At 38.7% G+C, this 17,739-nt stretch overlaps 1 protein-coding gene across 1 annotated transcript in view; it reads right to left on the bottom strand.

Moving 5' to 3' along the window:
• Nucleotides 1-351: 351 nt before the first annotated feature.
• The window catches only part of LOC140238023 (ubiquitin carboxyl-terminal hydrolase 8-like), a 32,137-nt gene continuing 14,749 nt past the window's right edge, over nucleotides 352-17,739 (bottom strand). Inside the window, exons 8-19 of the mRNA XM_072317950.1 lie at nucleotides 16,632-16,773; nucleotides 15,473-16,119; nucleotides 14,409-15,036; nucleotides 13,372-13,588; nucleotides 10,643-10,721; nucleotides 9,936-10,066; nucleotides 9,002-9,218; nucleotides 7,865-8,101; nucleotides 6,835-6,977; nucleotides 6,219-6,379; nucleotides 4,767-4,855; nucleotides 352-3,858 (exon numbers count right to left, since the gene is read on the bottom strand). Coding sequence (XP_072174051.1) covers nucleotides 3,805-3,858; nucleotides 4,767-4,855; nucleotides 6,219-6,379; nucleotides 6,835-6,977; nucleotides 7,865-8,101; nucleotides 9,002-9,218; nucleotides 9,936-10,066; nucleotides 10,643-10,721; nucleotides 13,372-13,588; nucleotides 14,409-15,036; nucleotides 15,473-16,119; nucleotides 16,632-16,773 — 2,745 coding nt within the window. The 3' untranslated portion in view covers nucleotides 352-3,804. The remainder of the gene's footprint in view (nucleotides 3,859-4,766; nucleotides 4,856-6,218; nucleotides 6,380-6,834; nucleotides 6,978-7,864; nucleotides 8,102-9,001; nucleotides 9,219-9,935; nucleotides 10,067-10,642; nucleotides 10,722-13,371; nucleotides 13,589-14,408; nucleotides 15,037-15,472; nucleotides 16,120-16,631; nucleotides 16,774-17,739) is intronic.

The raw sequence follows: 17,739 nt of genomic DNA, 5'->3' as shown, positions 1-17,739 counted from the left end.
AGTGTGAAGACCAAATGGCATTCCAACTGTTTGTAACTTTCCAAGTACTTGCCAGATTCCACTAAAAATCTTCATGAATCTATCGTATGTGTATTGATCTCATCCATTTCACATTTTGTTGATACATGTATAAATTGCCCCGCGAGTTGTACATGGTTAATTCCATTTGTTAGGAACACATTTTTTTTGTGAGAACCTTATACTGTCTGCAGTGACACTGAGCATTTTATTCTTTGACTTCATATCAAGACACGTGAGACTTGTTCTTACAGGCAAGTTTGATTTTCCTTGTCCTGTGTTATGCTGTTACTAATAATTTTCTCTCTGAATTAAAGGACAGCTGTGACTGCATTATCAATATTGAAATGTTGGGTTTATTAGTAATTCTTGTATACATACTGTATGTAATCATTTACACATGTATTCTAATAATTATGTAAACTGGTGCACAAATAAATTTATACAACATGAAGGCATTGTGCAATACAGTATAATGAACATTTACAGGAACTTTATACAAATTCATATGATACTCTGCGATTTTTTAATACAATGGCACATAAAAGCTGCTTCACATTAATCACATTTTGTACATGACTGAGTGACGCATGATTCCGCTGATGTGAGTTTTGCAGGCTTGATGCATAATCTTTACTAGCTCATCTAAGATATTCACATTTTGCACAAATTTATCCAAACATGCACTGTGAATTGTACTGCATTTTTTCTAAATATGCCAGTGTTTCTTTGCGTTAGAAACATACTACACAGCTAATTTTACATATTAGGACAGTGCTAGATGCAATTCAAAACGTAAAAAAAGATTATTCAAGAATCAACAGCTAGGATTATGATATGTCCTTTCCCTTGTTTCAACATTATTACGTAAATCACCATAATAAAAATTGCTAGAAATTGAAGAATACATATGTCATTCAACAATATCACATACAATTGTATATCTGTTTGACAAAATGGTGATCATTTCATACAAAGGGTTTCAAAAGATTTTATTCGGGGAAGGGGCTCATGCACTTGTGATAGACGTTACACATTTAGGTGTACATGTATCAGCCATACAAATTTAATCAATGTGATACAAATTGATTCCGCTGCTACCAAATTTTGTCCAATGCTGCATTTTTCCAGTAGCAAATGGCCAAAAATGTATGTCTCAATATTGAAGTACATTGTATCACTGAAAAATATAAATCATGCCATCATTCAACTCTCTATTTAAGTGTACACGTTTCAAAAACTCCAACATATTCATATCTGATATGATCTTGTATTATTCACATGCATGGCTAGCCAGCTAACCCCCAAAAGAAAAAGTCATCATGCAGTTATTCATTTATTTTCACAAGCCTCTGCCTTGGGTTAGTTGATAATCCACAATAGACTAAATTCATAAATGTACCAGTGTCATGTGTCAAAATTTTAATATACGTGCCTTTTGGTCATACACAGTGCACACCTACTGATACAACCACTTCCACCAACAAACTTCTCCAAATTTATTTCATTTTTTTTTTCTAATGCAGTTTGGAATCGGCTCACAGTACTGATCATAATTCTTCACTAAATCTTCTATGATTTGTCTTGCATTAGGTCTCTGAAACATCGCAACTATCATGAATATACACATTTAAATGCACATAAAACAATGAAAAACAGAATAGGAAACACAAATAGCCATCACAAACACTATCATCTCGAGTACAGTTCAGAGATACGAGTTCATGTGGAAAAACGCAAAAGAAGATGTTGCTGTTAAGTATACACCCCGTCTGTATCTTGGTTTCACATCTACTGCATATAAACAATCACATATTCTGCTCACATCAGTATTGCAACTTATTGTCATTTAAGGATAAACCATTGCTGATATTATATGCCATGCTTGAGTGCTAGCCCTCCTGAGTTATACCACAGCCGAGATAAATGGTTTGATCTAATACTGCCTCATCTGCACTCAAATCTTCTGCACTCTTTAATATAGTGAGGTCAAAATTCAAGATGGCTGCAGTGGTATTTTTGCACCAAGGTACAAAATATCTTCCACAGCTATTACTCTCTGAAAGTTTGTATTGTGAAAGGCTCCAAGTTCTGTTGGTTTTTGGTGTACAATGTTCATTCTTTCTTGGATGAAAAGGACCTACTCAAACGATGCATTCCTTGTTTGCGGTGAAATCAGTGATAAAGGAAAATATCTTCACAAATAATATCACTTCATTATCAATGATAAACTATACCTTGTGCATAGCCATATTATGTTGAGGAACAACATTAAATTGTTAACACATCATGGGTACGGTTGAGGTCACAAGGGGACTATCCTATGTATCCATCAAAATCATGCATTATTTGGAGAACAAAATTACACTGCAGAATGCACAAACATGAGCTGGTTCAATTCTTGGCTACTTCTACACATCGTAACCGCTGCATTGTAAGTGTACAGTAATAACACTCTATGGAACATCGTCACTTACAGAAACTGTCATAGTAAAGTGATGTTGCATGTGTCACATAGCATAGGCAACATTTTGAAAGGGGCAATATCTAGAAGACACAGAGTATCTAAAATATGTCTACATCACCATGGTAAGCCACTGAAATATATAACTTGCAGTGTTAGAATGAAAAAAAAAAAAAACCCTGACTTTTCAGTGTGCACCTTCATCTGAAAAAGTGAACCCCCTTATAACAAGCAGTTGAGAGGCTATTGTAATTTCCTAATATATTGGGTATCTCATTATATCCGGGATAAAAACACAATAATATAAAAGGAATATGACCTGCAAAATGACCTTGTTATATATCAGGTATCTCACTACAGTGTACTCCCATTACAGTGCACACACAGTTACAACGAAACTCCTTTACAGTGAACTCGTGATATAGGTCCTCGAGACTGGCAGTTTTCTTTCATCACATCGAAATCTCGTTAAAACCAAAGAAACAAACGACAAAAGACAGAGCGGATAATGTTGTTGCCTGAATTTTTACTTTGCTGCAAACGGAATTTCGTCATAACCATGTTCGTTATATGTGATAGCCATCATCTGATGGCATTCACAATGCACCACCAATGCGCCACTGAAATCATGCAGAAAATAAGCAATGCAACGAGATGAATCATCATTCCAAGCTATGGTTTCTGGTCCATTCTCTTAACAGCATGTTTCAAAATTGATGTATCATACCCTGAAGTTTAAACTGTAAAAGTTGCAGTGTAACAGTACTATTAAAATATCTAGCTTTCTGGTCCATCTTAATTGTCAATAACCCTGGAGACTGCTCGCAGATATTTCTACATCTGCAGAAACCTATCTTTTTATTTAACATTTTCGAGGCTTAGGACTGATACAGTTCACCGAATGACTGCCTATTTGTCTCTTGCTACAATGAATACAAGTCAAGGAGAAGACTGGTTTTTGACCGAGTACATCTTCTCTTTTGGATTCCTCAGCAAAAATAAGAAACTAGCCTAAGAAGCATCAGGTTTGATGAATGACAACAGCTGATTCCCTTGGTGTGAAAAAATGATCAGAGAAGAGCGAGCTTGATGGGTGACAGTTCCCTTTCGTCATATGATTTTTCGGCCAGCATATACAGGCATGCCACAAGCTTGCTTGCTATCAAGAAAAGACAAGTTCGATGGCTGATCCACAGAAGCTGCTAGATTCCTCCTCGTTCTTGCAGGCATGTCTGGAAAGAAATGATGGAGAACTACGGCCTACAGCCAGGGGATTCTTTGCCCATCTCAGGAGCTGGTTAGAGAGCTGGTTACGGAGCTGGTTAGGGAGGAGTGAGGTTGAAGGACGTGTAGAACAGGATGTACGCTGCAGAGCTCTGTAAACACAAACAAAAAAATGTTAATTGAAACATGAGAGCAAACAAACATCGCACTAAAATGAGCACATTTTTTTTTTTACTGCCATATGCATGCCACCCCATTACAAGCACATTACATTCATTGAACCCTGACCTTGGGGAATGACCTTTAATGTGCTTTCAAAGAAAACAATACTTCCATTCCTTCTGTAATTTCTTTCATTCTGGTTATGTTTCGTTATGGATAGGAAAAGAAATATGGCCCAAGTTAAGCAAACCTTTGACCTTCATTTTTTTCTTTCTTTCTTTCTTTTTTCTTTTTTTTTTTTTGGGGGGGGGGGGGGGGGTCAAAGGCATACATCAGTTATGAAAACTGATGTTAGAAAAAAACACTGAAAATGTTTTGAGAACCAAAGCGAGGGAGCGGAGCGACCAAGCAGGAGGAGGTTGTGGGAGGGGGGCTTGCCCAACTCCCACACCTGTGCTTATACCAAAACAAACTTTTGTACATTCTGATGAAGTCTCATCTAATTTATGTTTTGTATAATTTTTGTATTTATATACTTTATTGTGATATATGTGAGAAATATAAAAATAAATTGAAATGAAAAAAAATGAAATGAAAATATTGTTGCTGCTACTAAAATCTTTGGAAGACACACATTTTTTTTTCATTTTTTTTTGAAAAAAAAAAATAACAAGCTACTAGTGAAATGGTCAAATAAACAATTATCCGAGACATTCCAAATCACTTGATTATCTTTCTTTGTGAAGCAATTTGACACAACAGTGTGTATTGATTTCCTAACCGTAATCCAGTTGTGTTGGTATCTAAATTTTTCAAACGATGCATAAATTACTCTTCAGTTTTTCATGGGAGTAGTTCCCTCATCTGATAGCAAGTGAAAAACATTTAAATGACTGACCTTGACAGCACTCTGTGAAGCATCATACACCTCGTGATCATCATATTTGTACCACCGTTTGTTGACAGCATTCTGACAGCAGGCTGTATCTGAAAAGACCAAGCAAAAATATAAATGTATTTACTCCCTTTTGCTAGCAATTTATATATCTGATTGACAAATTGCCCTACATCGAATAACTGCGCAGTACCCGCTGCATGCTACAAGGATTAGAACCAACACTTGCTGTCGGGCGAAAGCTTGGTGGTTTAGTGGAGATGACGCCTGTCCGAAGATCAGGAGGTCGTAGGTTCGAATCCTGCTTGAGTAAGTACGCCCATGATTTTTTTTTATCATGGCTACTACTAAAACACTGATCAATTCAGTGCTGATTTACATCGATGTAGGGCAATTTATCAATCAGTTGCAATGAAAACACCTCGACGGAAGAATTTCATGAAACTGAATAATCTATATATCCTCATAAAGAATAAATGATATGAATCATACAATGCAGGAACTGAAGAGAATATTTAAAAACAGAAAGAAAGAGCACTACACAATATGATTGCATGAGAAGAACGATGAGGCATTTATAGAGCCGGTACTGTGGGAATCCATGGAGTTGGAAGGCTAGCCAAGCTTGGATATATTCCAGAATCCCATTAACGAAAAGTGTCCAGCTTTATCACTGATCTCTGCAATAAGACCACACCCAGACAAAGAATCTTGAATAGAGTCGACTGTTACCGATAAGCATACACTTTGATGCACATATTTGCTGACGGGCACCATTCAGTTTTCTCCAAGGTACCTCAATGGGCAGTGAATGAAGATTGATCCAACAGGACTACCCATGTCGCACCATTGTCAATACTCTCGAGCGCGCCGCACCTTCACTAACACACTCTATCCTGTGCATCATTTGTATATTAATAAGACAGCAAGAAATGAGCACTTCAACCCCATTAACATCAAATGGATGGTATAGTATTGGTTGAGGTGAGGATTCAGCTTTTAACTTTTTGTGAGATACTTAGAAACCACTTTATGAAATGTTACAAAGCATACAATTCTAAGAGGAATTCAAAGTTTGTTTGATGAAAATTGGCTTTGTAATGGCTGAGATATCCAAAAACAAAGTAAAACAAAGCTATCCTAATAAGAGGTGGGTCCCATCTTTTATCTCAGCGAATTCACAGCCAATTTTCATCACTAAAATTTGAATTCCTCTTATAATTACATGCTCTTTCATATTTCAAAAGAGGTTTCCCATTATCTAAAAACAAAAAATCATGATAAAAAAATGTTGGAAACCTGAAGCCCCAACTAAACCAAAATTGTACCATCCCTTTAAGACCAGGAATTTGATGTACAGCTATATTTCCACTATACAACAACATGGGGAACTATGCAGCATTCTAAGCACAATATGGCAAGACTGAATTCTCTGATGAAGCAAGCCCCACTTACAGTGGCCCCCATCCAGCGTGCCTGTGTGGTTTGAGACTCCGTAGAGCTGATAGGTGCCACGCCTCTCTGGACCAATCACAAACTTATCCAAGTTAAACTCTGCAATGGGGAAGTCCACATAAGTCTGGAGCTTTTGACGCCACATACCCTCATAGTAGAACCTGATGCAGAGTAAATGGAGGAAAGAGAATCATTCTTTTAGTATTTGATTTCACTTTTTTGAGGGGAGGGGGAGAATAATTATGGTGACAATAAGTAAAGCAACAGATATTTAAAACATAATCAGATAAAAGATGTAACGCATACAAAGCGAACCAAAGTTTGACAAATTTAATGGGATGGGGAAAATGCCTGACGCCATCTGAAAAACTCGAAAGACATTTTATACAGTAAGTTCTCATTAAAATTAGTATTACTCCTCTCAGAGGAAAATTAGTAATTTCCTACCTTTGGAGACAATATATATATATGTACAGCTCATTAGTGTTACAAGGGGCAACATTTTTGTTGATTCTATAATTTTACATATCAGTCAACTTGCGAAATTGACGGAAATAAAAACACCTTAACATATACCACATGCACAGCAGTTCATCCAAGGAACTGGCCATATTACCGCTTGAGATGGATGAGAAGTAATTTGGGAAGTCTCCATATCAGGATGGTCTTCTTGGAGTTGCGGTTGGTCTTGCAGTGAGAGCAGTGAGTGGCATTGTCTCCAGACAGCTTCTCTGGCTGGGAGAATCTCACTAGGCAGTCCTGTGAGAGAAAGAATGGGGCACTTTCTTCTTAGTACTCATAGAACAGGTCTTACGGTGATGTTACGCAGATATTTGGAAGTAATACTGAGTGAAGTCATTTGAAGATACGTCAGGCTGTGAATACTCTTGTAATCTTAGCACGATTAACATGCAAATGAAAACTACAGACACGCCAAGAAACCTAGAATAAGAACAAAACAGACACATGGTCGTCATTGAAGTTATAGCCACTTCAAATGAATGAGCAATTTACAAAACAATTTGTAATGTAAAAGTCAATGCAACATCAATGTGACAATACAAAAACATATGAGCATTTCTTCTCAATGAGTACAGGCACATTCTTGAATTTGTTGAAGTCCAAAGCTACGTAACCCAATCTCATCCAGTAATACCAGTATGCTGATTTACATGACAATACAAATATGATCCTCTTCCACACACCTACCAAAAAAGTTGAAAAAAGTATCTTCTTACTTCAAAGACAATATAATGTAATGCTCTTCTCTACAATGTGTCACAACTCTGAAACTGAGAAATAGAAATGGCCTTCACTGCAGGGATTTGGCCAGCCTTGAAAAGCATTGTGCATGCATCACGTTCAAAGGATTTGAGACTATTCTGCAACACACACAAGCCCACAGACCATGTAGCAAATTACTACTGCTTACTCTTTGATAGTTTTGTGGCTTGCAGTCACAAAGTGGCATCCTCACATGAGAGTACCTCTCAATTCAAAATCCCACCAAACCTATTTGCATTTGAAACGAGGTTGGTAGCTAAAACCCTCCATGAGGATATCAGTCTCAATCTGATTTCATCAGGCAGTACAGAAGACAACAGCAAATCAAAAGGTAAAATGAAAGAAAAAGGAAACCCACTTACGTTGAGTGTACACTTGCTATTGGAGGGTATGGGGAGGGAGAGGTACATGAAGGCCTCAAACTTGACAGACTTGTTGTGGCAGGACAAGCACTCGACGGTGGACTTGAACTGGCCCTGGAAGAGAGAGACGATGATGGAGCGGTTCAGCCTCTCATGGTTCTCCCACGACAATCTGGCCGCTTTCTCGTCCGGATACTTGCTGAAGTCCTCCTCCTTCACATACTCCCGCTTTGTCACCTAGTTTGGAGGATGGGGGGGGGGGGTAGAGATAAGGAGATATTGAGAAAAAAGATTGAGATATATAAACAGAAGAGAGAAAGAGATGGAGAGGAAAGAGAGTTTTATATTCCATTCATTCAGACTGGTTCCATAGGTAAATCTGGACTCACAAAGACAGCGACGCATACTGCAAACACAAACACACACACACACACACATAGACTGCAATGAAAATCGCAGACATAATTTCTCATGCCAAACTATCCATATTTCATCGCTACACATCCTTATCTTACATACATAGTCTAAAGAGAAGGATTTACAACAACAAAAAAAAGCATAGAAATTTGCGCTACAAACTTGAACTCCCTGCTGCCTATACTCAATCAATGCCTATCCTGGCGAATTCGCACAAGTATCATTTATCATTACCACACCAAGGATTGGCCCAAGTGCAGCACACTGGCATAAATGACATTCCATCTGGATATCATCCATAAGTATCTCACATATTGTGTCCAAAGTTCCAAAATACTCATGATCTAAGAATCTAAACACGGTCTCACATCCATTCTGAGTAGCTAATAAAAGAGGATGCTGTATTCAAATATATGCTAGTGTAAAAGGCTTTTACAGTCTGACAAATCTAACGTTAAAATGGCAATTAGACTTTCAGCATTTCCAAGGATTTGCCGAATTGAGTTATTTAAGATGATGATTAGTCTTTGGTGCAAAATTACCTTCAGTTATAACAAAATTTTGAAATAACAAAAGAACTGCCAGTCCCACGGACTTCATTGAAACGGGGGTAGCCTGTATTTGATATGAATCAAGCATAAGGAGCATTTGATTTTTTTTCTTTTTTTTTTTTCATGGATTGATGATGATTTGGCCATGGAATGGTTGTTTGTATCAAACCTGATTAAGGTCTTCATGTAGTCCGTCAAGTAGAAAGAGCAGAAATTCCTGGGAGTCATGATGGTGGCCAATGTGCTTGCGGAATTCGGGAACGTACTTGGTCACTGTGTCCCTCAGATCTCTAGTTGCCACTGACCGATACTGACCGGACCAGATTGCCTTTACCACAATGGCAAATTCCTCCGCCACTTCTCCACCACGGCCTAGAGGGTTCTTCCTGTAACAGAAGTAAAAACAGTCATGTAATTCAGCAAATCACTGCATGTTTTTTGTAGGCAGGATAATTTCTACAATTTTTGACTGAAACCAAAACTCAAGTTTTCTTTATGTGACCTTTTTTTTTAATATATTGAGCATATTCTATCATTTTTTACATAATGTATTATTGTTTAAATACATTAGTTAATAACACAGTTTTATGTAATCATTAGAAAGGAATGCAACAATTTCAAACACAAGAGCTGTTGCACACATTTGAGGATGACTGCAAATTTTATATTCATGACAGTAGATGCAGGGAGAAACTTTTGATCAACTGTACGCCATCAACTTCATATATCAATGAACAATAAATTTTCTTTAAGCACCAGATCAATCCCCTTTCAATAAATGTAATTTTTCCAGAACCACACACAAAGACAAACACACAAATTATTTTGCATCACTTGGTTGTTCGTGTCCCCTTTTGCGGTAGCTGTCATTTGCTTGGTTATTGCTGTTTTCACAGTCAAATGAAATCCAAGGCATTTTTTCCCAAACCCTTGGAAAGTCACCACTAAAAGTAAATCAACCCTGGATAATTCTCACTGCTTTAAAACAAATGCTTTTTACTTTCTTGAAATTATAATACATCTTCAGTCACTCTATCCATTCAATCTACTCAATTAGGCAATAGTTACAGCACTTGTCACAGGCTGCCTTGATGAAGACTAACCTGTTAATGTGAGGCAGGTAGCCGTCCATGATGAAGTATTTTGCCAGCGGTGTAGTGTTACTCAGACACTGAATCACAGAGTTCATAAAGCATGTGTTGCCAAGGTTACGCAGACCAGTCAAAGCACGTCCCTGCAGTTGAGAAACACAGAAAGCCAACAGTATTATAAATGCAATATTGTAGCCGCAGATATGCAATGCTCATATTAGTAAGAGTTACAACACTGAGCTGTTAAAACTTGTAACCTATTACCCACAACCTTTGTAGCTTCTAAAATGCATTACCACTGCAAGCCTCATCACATTGAAAAATTAAGACATAAAGGGATCATACTTGCATGTGAAGTGTCAAAACTCTTTAATAATTCACCTCTGTGAATGAGAAATTAAACATCAATAAGTTATAACCATTTTCAAATCTAAATGCCCTTTTATTTAAAGATCTGCATTTTGTGATATCAAGTAGATCAAGAACATCGGAAATTAAATCATTATTACTCTCATCATACAATCAATATGTTGAGAACAAAAAAGTTGATACGAAAATATATAAATTAAAACTTTGCAGTCATATAATCAAAGTCAAACAACGTTGATGCTGGTCAATGATTTCTCTTAAACAAACAAACAAACAAACATACACATGCAAGAGCAAGCAAGCAAATATGCATCACCATACTTTCTAAACCAGAGTAGACTCTCACTTACTTGATTTCCAAAAATAGGGTTGAGATTGCGCACTCTGTTTGGATAGGCTGATTTGAACTGGGTAATCTGCTGCGGAGGTCTGGAAAACAATGGAGGATTCAAGCATGAAGAGAGTTACACTATAGGTGTGGTCAGACTGGCAAAAGATCGAGAAGTTTGAGATCGCGATCGCTAAGATCTTGAAGTTTTGCCAATGTGACCACAAATTTCCCGTGAAACTTGTCGATCTGTTTGCGGGCGGTGTCTCCGAAGCGCGAGGCCATTGTCATGTACAGATGTGCATTGTTACGTCTCAATCACTAGCCATCGGATGGCGCACTCTTTCTTGTGCACGTACCAATGGCCCACTCTTAGCAATCTCAAACTTCTTGATCTTTTGCCAGTCTGACCGGGCCTTATGTGTGCCATGTGCACAATGTATAGAGCACAAAAAGATGTCACATTTGCACTGTTCTACAGTCTATTACAGTCATAACTGTGGTTTTGATGGATATAATGAGTATGACCCATTTCTAAGCCATACAAGACATCACAGCATTTACCATAAACTATGACACACAGTACAGGTCGTTTTAAGATTAAACTTTTTTTTTTATCATCTCTCAATTTTGTGTTTACAGAGTAGGAGAAAATGCACTTGGTAAATCAAAGGATAGTCAGTGCTCCCAAAGACAACTGATAAGATCTTTGAATAATCAAAACTTTGAAGTATTTTCAAGTATATGGAGTCACATAGAATTTCTCAATTAAGTCTACCATGGCATATGGCCATGAACAAGGAATGCGCAAGGAACTCTTAAAATAACCCTAGGACATGCATTTAAATAGTCTACCACTATGATACATGTTTACATATGCATGGAAATCAAACAGTGTTTTTTAAGAAACTATGTGATTGGCAAAATTTACATCACAGAACATTATTTTCATCTACAGTTATTTGCAAAGGCATGCATTATCTAAGATTAATGCTAAAGATACATTGCATTTACTGTAACAAAAGCTTCATGCTCTCTCATGAAATATTCAATCATATATACATACATACATATGAAGAGTTTGATTACAAACCACATTAAGTGCTATTTTCACACATTTTTATAGTAAGTCCATCATCAGATAGAGAAAGAAAAAGTAAAAAAAATTCAATGGTACCTCATATGTTGCATAACAAGGAACATTTTTTTTTAAAGTTACAATTAGAAATGTCATATTTTTGTATTATCTTCCTTGTTTTTTAGCATGTTTAATCACAAATACCTCAAATTGACAGGAATGGAGTTAACTTGTGAATTTCATGAGTCGGGTGCTATTTGTGAGTTCTAAAACAAAGCAATGAATCACATCTGATCCCGTTATGAACACAATATACATTTCTCCATTTGCTGTACTCACGAATTCAACCACTCCCAAATTTGTTATGAAGTCCCGATTGGCAAAAAATTAGATTTGCTAAATACTGTAAAAATTGACATTTTTTGCGGTGAGGAAATTATTGCTCATTTCAGGCAACCAGAAACTAGTACAAAACTAGAAATGTCCATTGCTGCGCAATGCGATTGTATCAACCCGCCAAAATCTATAAGTTTGTAGATTATATCATGGTAGACCTTCATGCCAAATTTGAATAAAATCCGTCAAGAAATGTTTATGCATTGAGTAATTTTCAAGGTATGGAGAAAAAGTGCAATTTCTGTATTGAGCAGTAAATTGTTATAATTTTCATCAGGCCTTTGACCCTAAGATTTATAAGAGAATCACTGTCAGGCAGAACATACATAAATATGTACTAAGTTTCAAGATAACTTGAGCCACTTCCGAGATATGGAGAAAGAAGTAAATTCAGCACTTTCACTTGATCTTTGACCTTTTGACCTTAGACCTTCTTGGCCAAAAAAAAATCCCAGAGAATCACTATTGGGTTATACATACATACACCAAGTTAAAAAAAAAACCTGCTGGCATTGCACAAATATAAGGGAAATAGTAAAATTTTGAAGTATTTCCTCTGACCTTTGACCCCATGAACACGAACTTCCCTAGATAACCACTGCCAGTCAGTACATGCATATATACTATGTTCCATGAAGACACCTTGAACAATTTCCAAGATACGGAGAAAAAAGTGAAATCTTAACATTTTTTACTTGACCTTTTGACCTTTGACCACATGACCCCAAACTTTCACCAGAGAATCTTAATTGGGTAATACATGTATACACTAAGTTTCAAGAAAATAGCTTCAGGCATTGAGATATGGGGGAAATAGTGAAATTTTAAGCATTTGACCTAGACCTTTTGACCTTTGACCTTGAGCATGTGCACCCAAAAGTTGATAGGCACAACTTCACCCCCTAATACACATACATGCCAAGTTTCATTAGGATACCTCAAAAGGTTTTTTAGTTACGCTGTCCACAAAATTAATTACGGACGGACGGAAGGACGGACAACCCGAAAACATAATGCCTCCGGCACCACTTCGTGGTGGAGGCATAAAAAACTTTTAAATGGTACCTTACGTATTGCAAAACAAGGAATATTTTCTAAAGTCACGATAAAAATGTAATAATTTCTAAACATTTTCCTTGTTTTCTAGCTTTAATCACCAATATCTCAAATTGACATGAATATAGTCAACTCATTTTGCGATCAAACTCTTCATATATATGCTTATACAACAACAACAACAAAAAGAATATGATTAATGAAAAATATCATAGTAGTACCTCTCTACAGGCTTGCTGGACCTATCAACAGTTGGAACTGGCGTAGTAAAGGGGCTCCGATCTCCTTCCTTCATCACCATCTGGGCTACGTTGGGGGAGGAGAGGGACCTCTTGAGCCCACTGGACTTGCTGGATGGGTCGGAAGATTCCGACTTGAGAGGCTCGCGCCTCACCTGGCCAGGTGTGGTGTTGGAGGACTTTGGTGGAGCACTGCTGCCTGTAGTGACAGAAGTCACGACAGAGGTAACTCTTTAAGTCCTGATGCAAACATGTTTACATAATTTTTACATACAATGTCAAAAGCCTCTTGGGGATGCTGGTCCTGAAAGGGTTACATCTGGTCATCTCCATGGCAACCTGTCTATGTCAGCAGCTTGGGTTGAGTGGTCACAAAGATTGTCAGATTAATAGGGTCTGTGTACAGCAAAGCATCCACAATTCTCAGCAGTCAATTGATGTCACATCTATTTTCATTTAGTTGCCATTTTAGATATGTTTTTCTACTGTATACTAGCACACTATATATTTTGTGGAGTTTTTATTTTTGTGAATTTTGTGAGTTGGGTGCTATTTGTGAGTTATAAGACAAAGAAATATATCACATCTGATCCTGATATGAACACAACATGCATTTCTCCGTTTATTGCTGACTCACAAATTTAACCACTCGCAAACTTGTTGTGAAGTCCCGATTGGCAAAAAATAAGATTAGCTATATACCGTAAAAGTGGCAATTTTGTGTGATGTGGAAATTATCCCTCATTTCGCGCAACCAGAAACTAGTGCAAAATCTAAAGCACACAAGTAGTTTTGCTTGCCATACACTAACGCTGATGCCTTGATTATGTGGAATCAAAAGCATGCAAAATTCACATTACCAGGTTCAGCACGAAAAATTACTCATACAAAACTATCCACTTTTACAGCATATGGTGCGTACAGAATATCTGCAAACACACATTTATCTATCTGCAAAAAGGTGAGACAAATCTCTCACCTCCCCCTTACTGTGAATTGTTAGTTTGCTAATATCTCACCATCTTGTCTCAGTGGCAAGGAGGCAGGATCAGGATGTGATCTCTCACTGGCTGGTCTGGGCTCAGGGTCACGGGGCTTTGGGACACCAGGAGTTGGAGGATTCCAGTGACTGGTGTTATCATTGTGATTAAGGTAGAAGTATCTCTTGGACTTCTCATCCCATCTCTTCTCCCAGCCTCTGGGTAAGGTCGTAGTGACCTCAGCAGTAGGGACCTCTCCAGAGGAAGCCCCACTGGCTAACTTTCCATCAGCAGGAGCAGCATTTGAGTTCTGGTTGGGCTGAGTCTTGGGCAAGACTGGGCCGGGCCTGGACTTATCCTCTGCCACTTTGCTGGCCGGAGGCGCAGGGGATGCATCTCCGGAACCGCTTGTGGTGGCGCTTCTCTTGCCGGGGCTGGACTGGCTGTCCTCTGGTTTGATGGCTGAAGATGCAGGAGGGGTGGAATGCGTGGGAGAGGCTGGCTTGGCGGCGGCTGCTTGCTTCTTCAGCTCTTTCTTGGCGTTGGCCTCTGCCAGCTGTGCCTGGAGCTTCAGCAGGTTTCTCTCCATCTCCGCCTTCTCCTCCTTCAGCCGCTCATTTTCAGCTTTGGTCTTGTCATATCGCATCTTATTCAGGTTATTCCTCGCCTTCGAGAGACAAGTAAACACACACAGGTCATCTATAGTAATACTGTTGGAATGGTTAACTGTCTTGCCTTCAAGTGACAAGTGAACACACACAGGATATCTGTAGTAATACTGTTGGAATGTCTTGCAAACTTGCACTTATACATTATAACTCAGAGTCTCATGGCAAACTACCCTGACCCTCTTGTACATAATATTACTTCCACAAGCTGTCTTTACTCTTTGTAATGTTACAAAGAATGCCGCAATAAACATGACTCAAGAGGTCAGATTTTTCAGATGGCAGGTTCTTAGAAGATACAACGGAAATGCATGAGACACAATGTAGAAATAAAACCACGTACAAAAACACAGCAGGCCCACATACAAAAACACTGCAGACCAACATACAAAAACACAGCAGGCCCACACACAAAAACACAGCAGGCCCACATACCTGTTCTTCTTTCATCTTCAGTTCTTCTAAATGAGCAGCTTGTTTGGTGTCCTCTTCAACCGACTCTGGAGCCAGTGGCGGAGGGGGCTGAGATGGTGTGACTGAGGAATTTTCCACCAGCTTTGTCCCAGGCTCTGTGATGGGTGCTTTCCCACCTGTTGCATCACCTCTTTCTTGTTTTCCATCGACACTATCGGCTCCAGTGATGTCTGTCTTGGGTTTTAGGTTTCGGTTTACAGTTGGTGCGGCTGAGGGCTTTGCCACAGTACTAGCACCTCCATTGCTGGATGGTCCCTGGAGAGGCTTGGTACTCCCATCCCTGCCTGACGCTGGGGGAGCAGGGGTGACTCCCGAGGCCGTAGCTGGTCTCGACACATCTCTGCCAGAGTCTGAATGGCTGGCGCTTTTAGCCTGGGGCCCTGGTGTTATTGCGGCCCCCGGCTTGACGGAGCGGTCCACTGTAGGCTGGCCAGAGATGAAGAACATTCTCTGGTGAGGATGCCCAGTGCCATTCTGGAGTGGCTTTGGCTGATTTGTGGCATTGCCGGCTGATGTCCCGTTGACAGGGAGGGGTTGACTAGGAGGGGTAGCAGCTGGGGCAGGAGGAGGTGGCTTCTCATCATCAAATACTGGGTACTCAAAGTCCACTGCAGACGAGGAATGAGGTCAGAAGAAGAAAACAAGTATAAATAATGTTTCCTGCGACAATTTGTGGCGGAGGCATAAAAACTTAGCACATCTACACAGTGCAATCTTCTGCAAAGTTATTCAAAAAGGACAATTGATCATATAACTTGGACAACTAGTCACAAAGGTCTATGTCATCTCTCTTGGCAATAATCAACTTATCAGGTAAATCTTTAGAAAAGTTACATATCTTTAATCAAAGTTTACCATAAATTCTAGTGCATTCCAGCATCCTTCAGAAATAGTGCCTTGATGCCAAGATGTTTCACGACTCTAATGAAGTGATCATCTTGTGAGCAAACAGTTAGCTGTGGATTTACATGTCAGATTTTTGTCAGGTATGTTTTCATCTGGATCGACTGGAAATTGAAATCTTTCAAAGAACTCACGTGATGGAGAGGCTCTCTCTGCCCACACTAAGTTAGACTATGACTGACACTTAAAAGTTTCTGTAATGCTTAGTTCCACATACACAAATTCTTGGACTCCTCCACTTTCTTGGCAGGCTTCTTGGCGTGAGGGTTGCTTGTGTACATGGGATATTTCAACAGCCAGTCCCCGTATCCACCCTTCAGTACAAGTGGATCATTCTTGTATGCCGTCTGCCAGTCCCACTGTGTATAGGAGGAAGACAGTAGCCAAGTGAGCTGCAAGCACTACCCAATGACTTACAGTGCCATGATGATTATGTTAGTTATGTAGTTTCAGTTGGCTTTCCATACTCTGATCTGTTTCCACATATCATGCATGCTATATGTTTGCGGTTGACTCAATTACAGCCACTAAGCTCCTGAACATCGCATACTGAGATCGTCTGATATTTATCCTTATTTACTGGTGCAGCTACTCTCTACTCTCATTATAATGGAAAATTTGAAAAAGACTATTAAATATGCTCTCATTCATCACAGAAGAAATCACTTTCAAATATAAAGCTGTTTTGAGTGCAACCAGTAAAATAAAGAAAGCACATTTACAAAAGTTGAACAAACTTGCTTATAAATTCCACAGCTTACAACAGTTTAAAAAACAGTATACAATCTTACATGGCACACTTTGGGTGATTCTGAAAATGAATGAATAGATCAGTGACCTGACTGATACTTGACATATCCATATATGATATTAAAATAAGTTTTGAATCGAGGGAGGACATTTGAAGGTATCAGAACAGTTAGCAGGAAAGAGAAACTGCCATTGATATCAAATTGCCGAAATTGTCTGCATGAAAATCATTAACAGGGGAGGAATTCATATTTATAGCTTCCTTATTCTTTGTGAAGTTCGTGGTTTTTGTACTATAAATCATACATAATATTTGTTTGTTTGTTTGTTTCATATTCCATCACAGAAGATGGCTGGATAGCCAATATTTAGCTGCACTAGCTGGTCTTCCATGGGCTCCAGTTGAACGTTAGGCCAGACCATGTCACTGAGTTATGCATCCTGCTCTTTGCGATGAATGAAGCCGGATCTTGTATGTGGAAGAGTTGTGACATTCTCACACACGGGACCTTAATTTTACGTTCTATCTGAGAGACAGTGCTATGCCTCCAACTAGTGGCGATGGTATGATTACA

Source organism: Diadema setosum, chromosome 14, assembly GCF_964275005.1.
Source record: "Diadema setosum chromosome 14, eeDiaSeto1, whole genome shotgun sequence".
NCBI lineage: Eukaryota > Metazoa > Echinodermata > Echinoidea > Diadematoida > Diadematidae > Diadema > Diadema setosum.
This window is presented reverse-complemented; position numbering and strand designations above follow the sequence as displayed.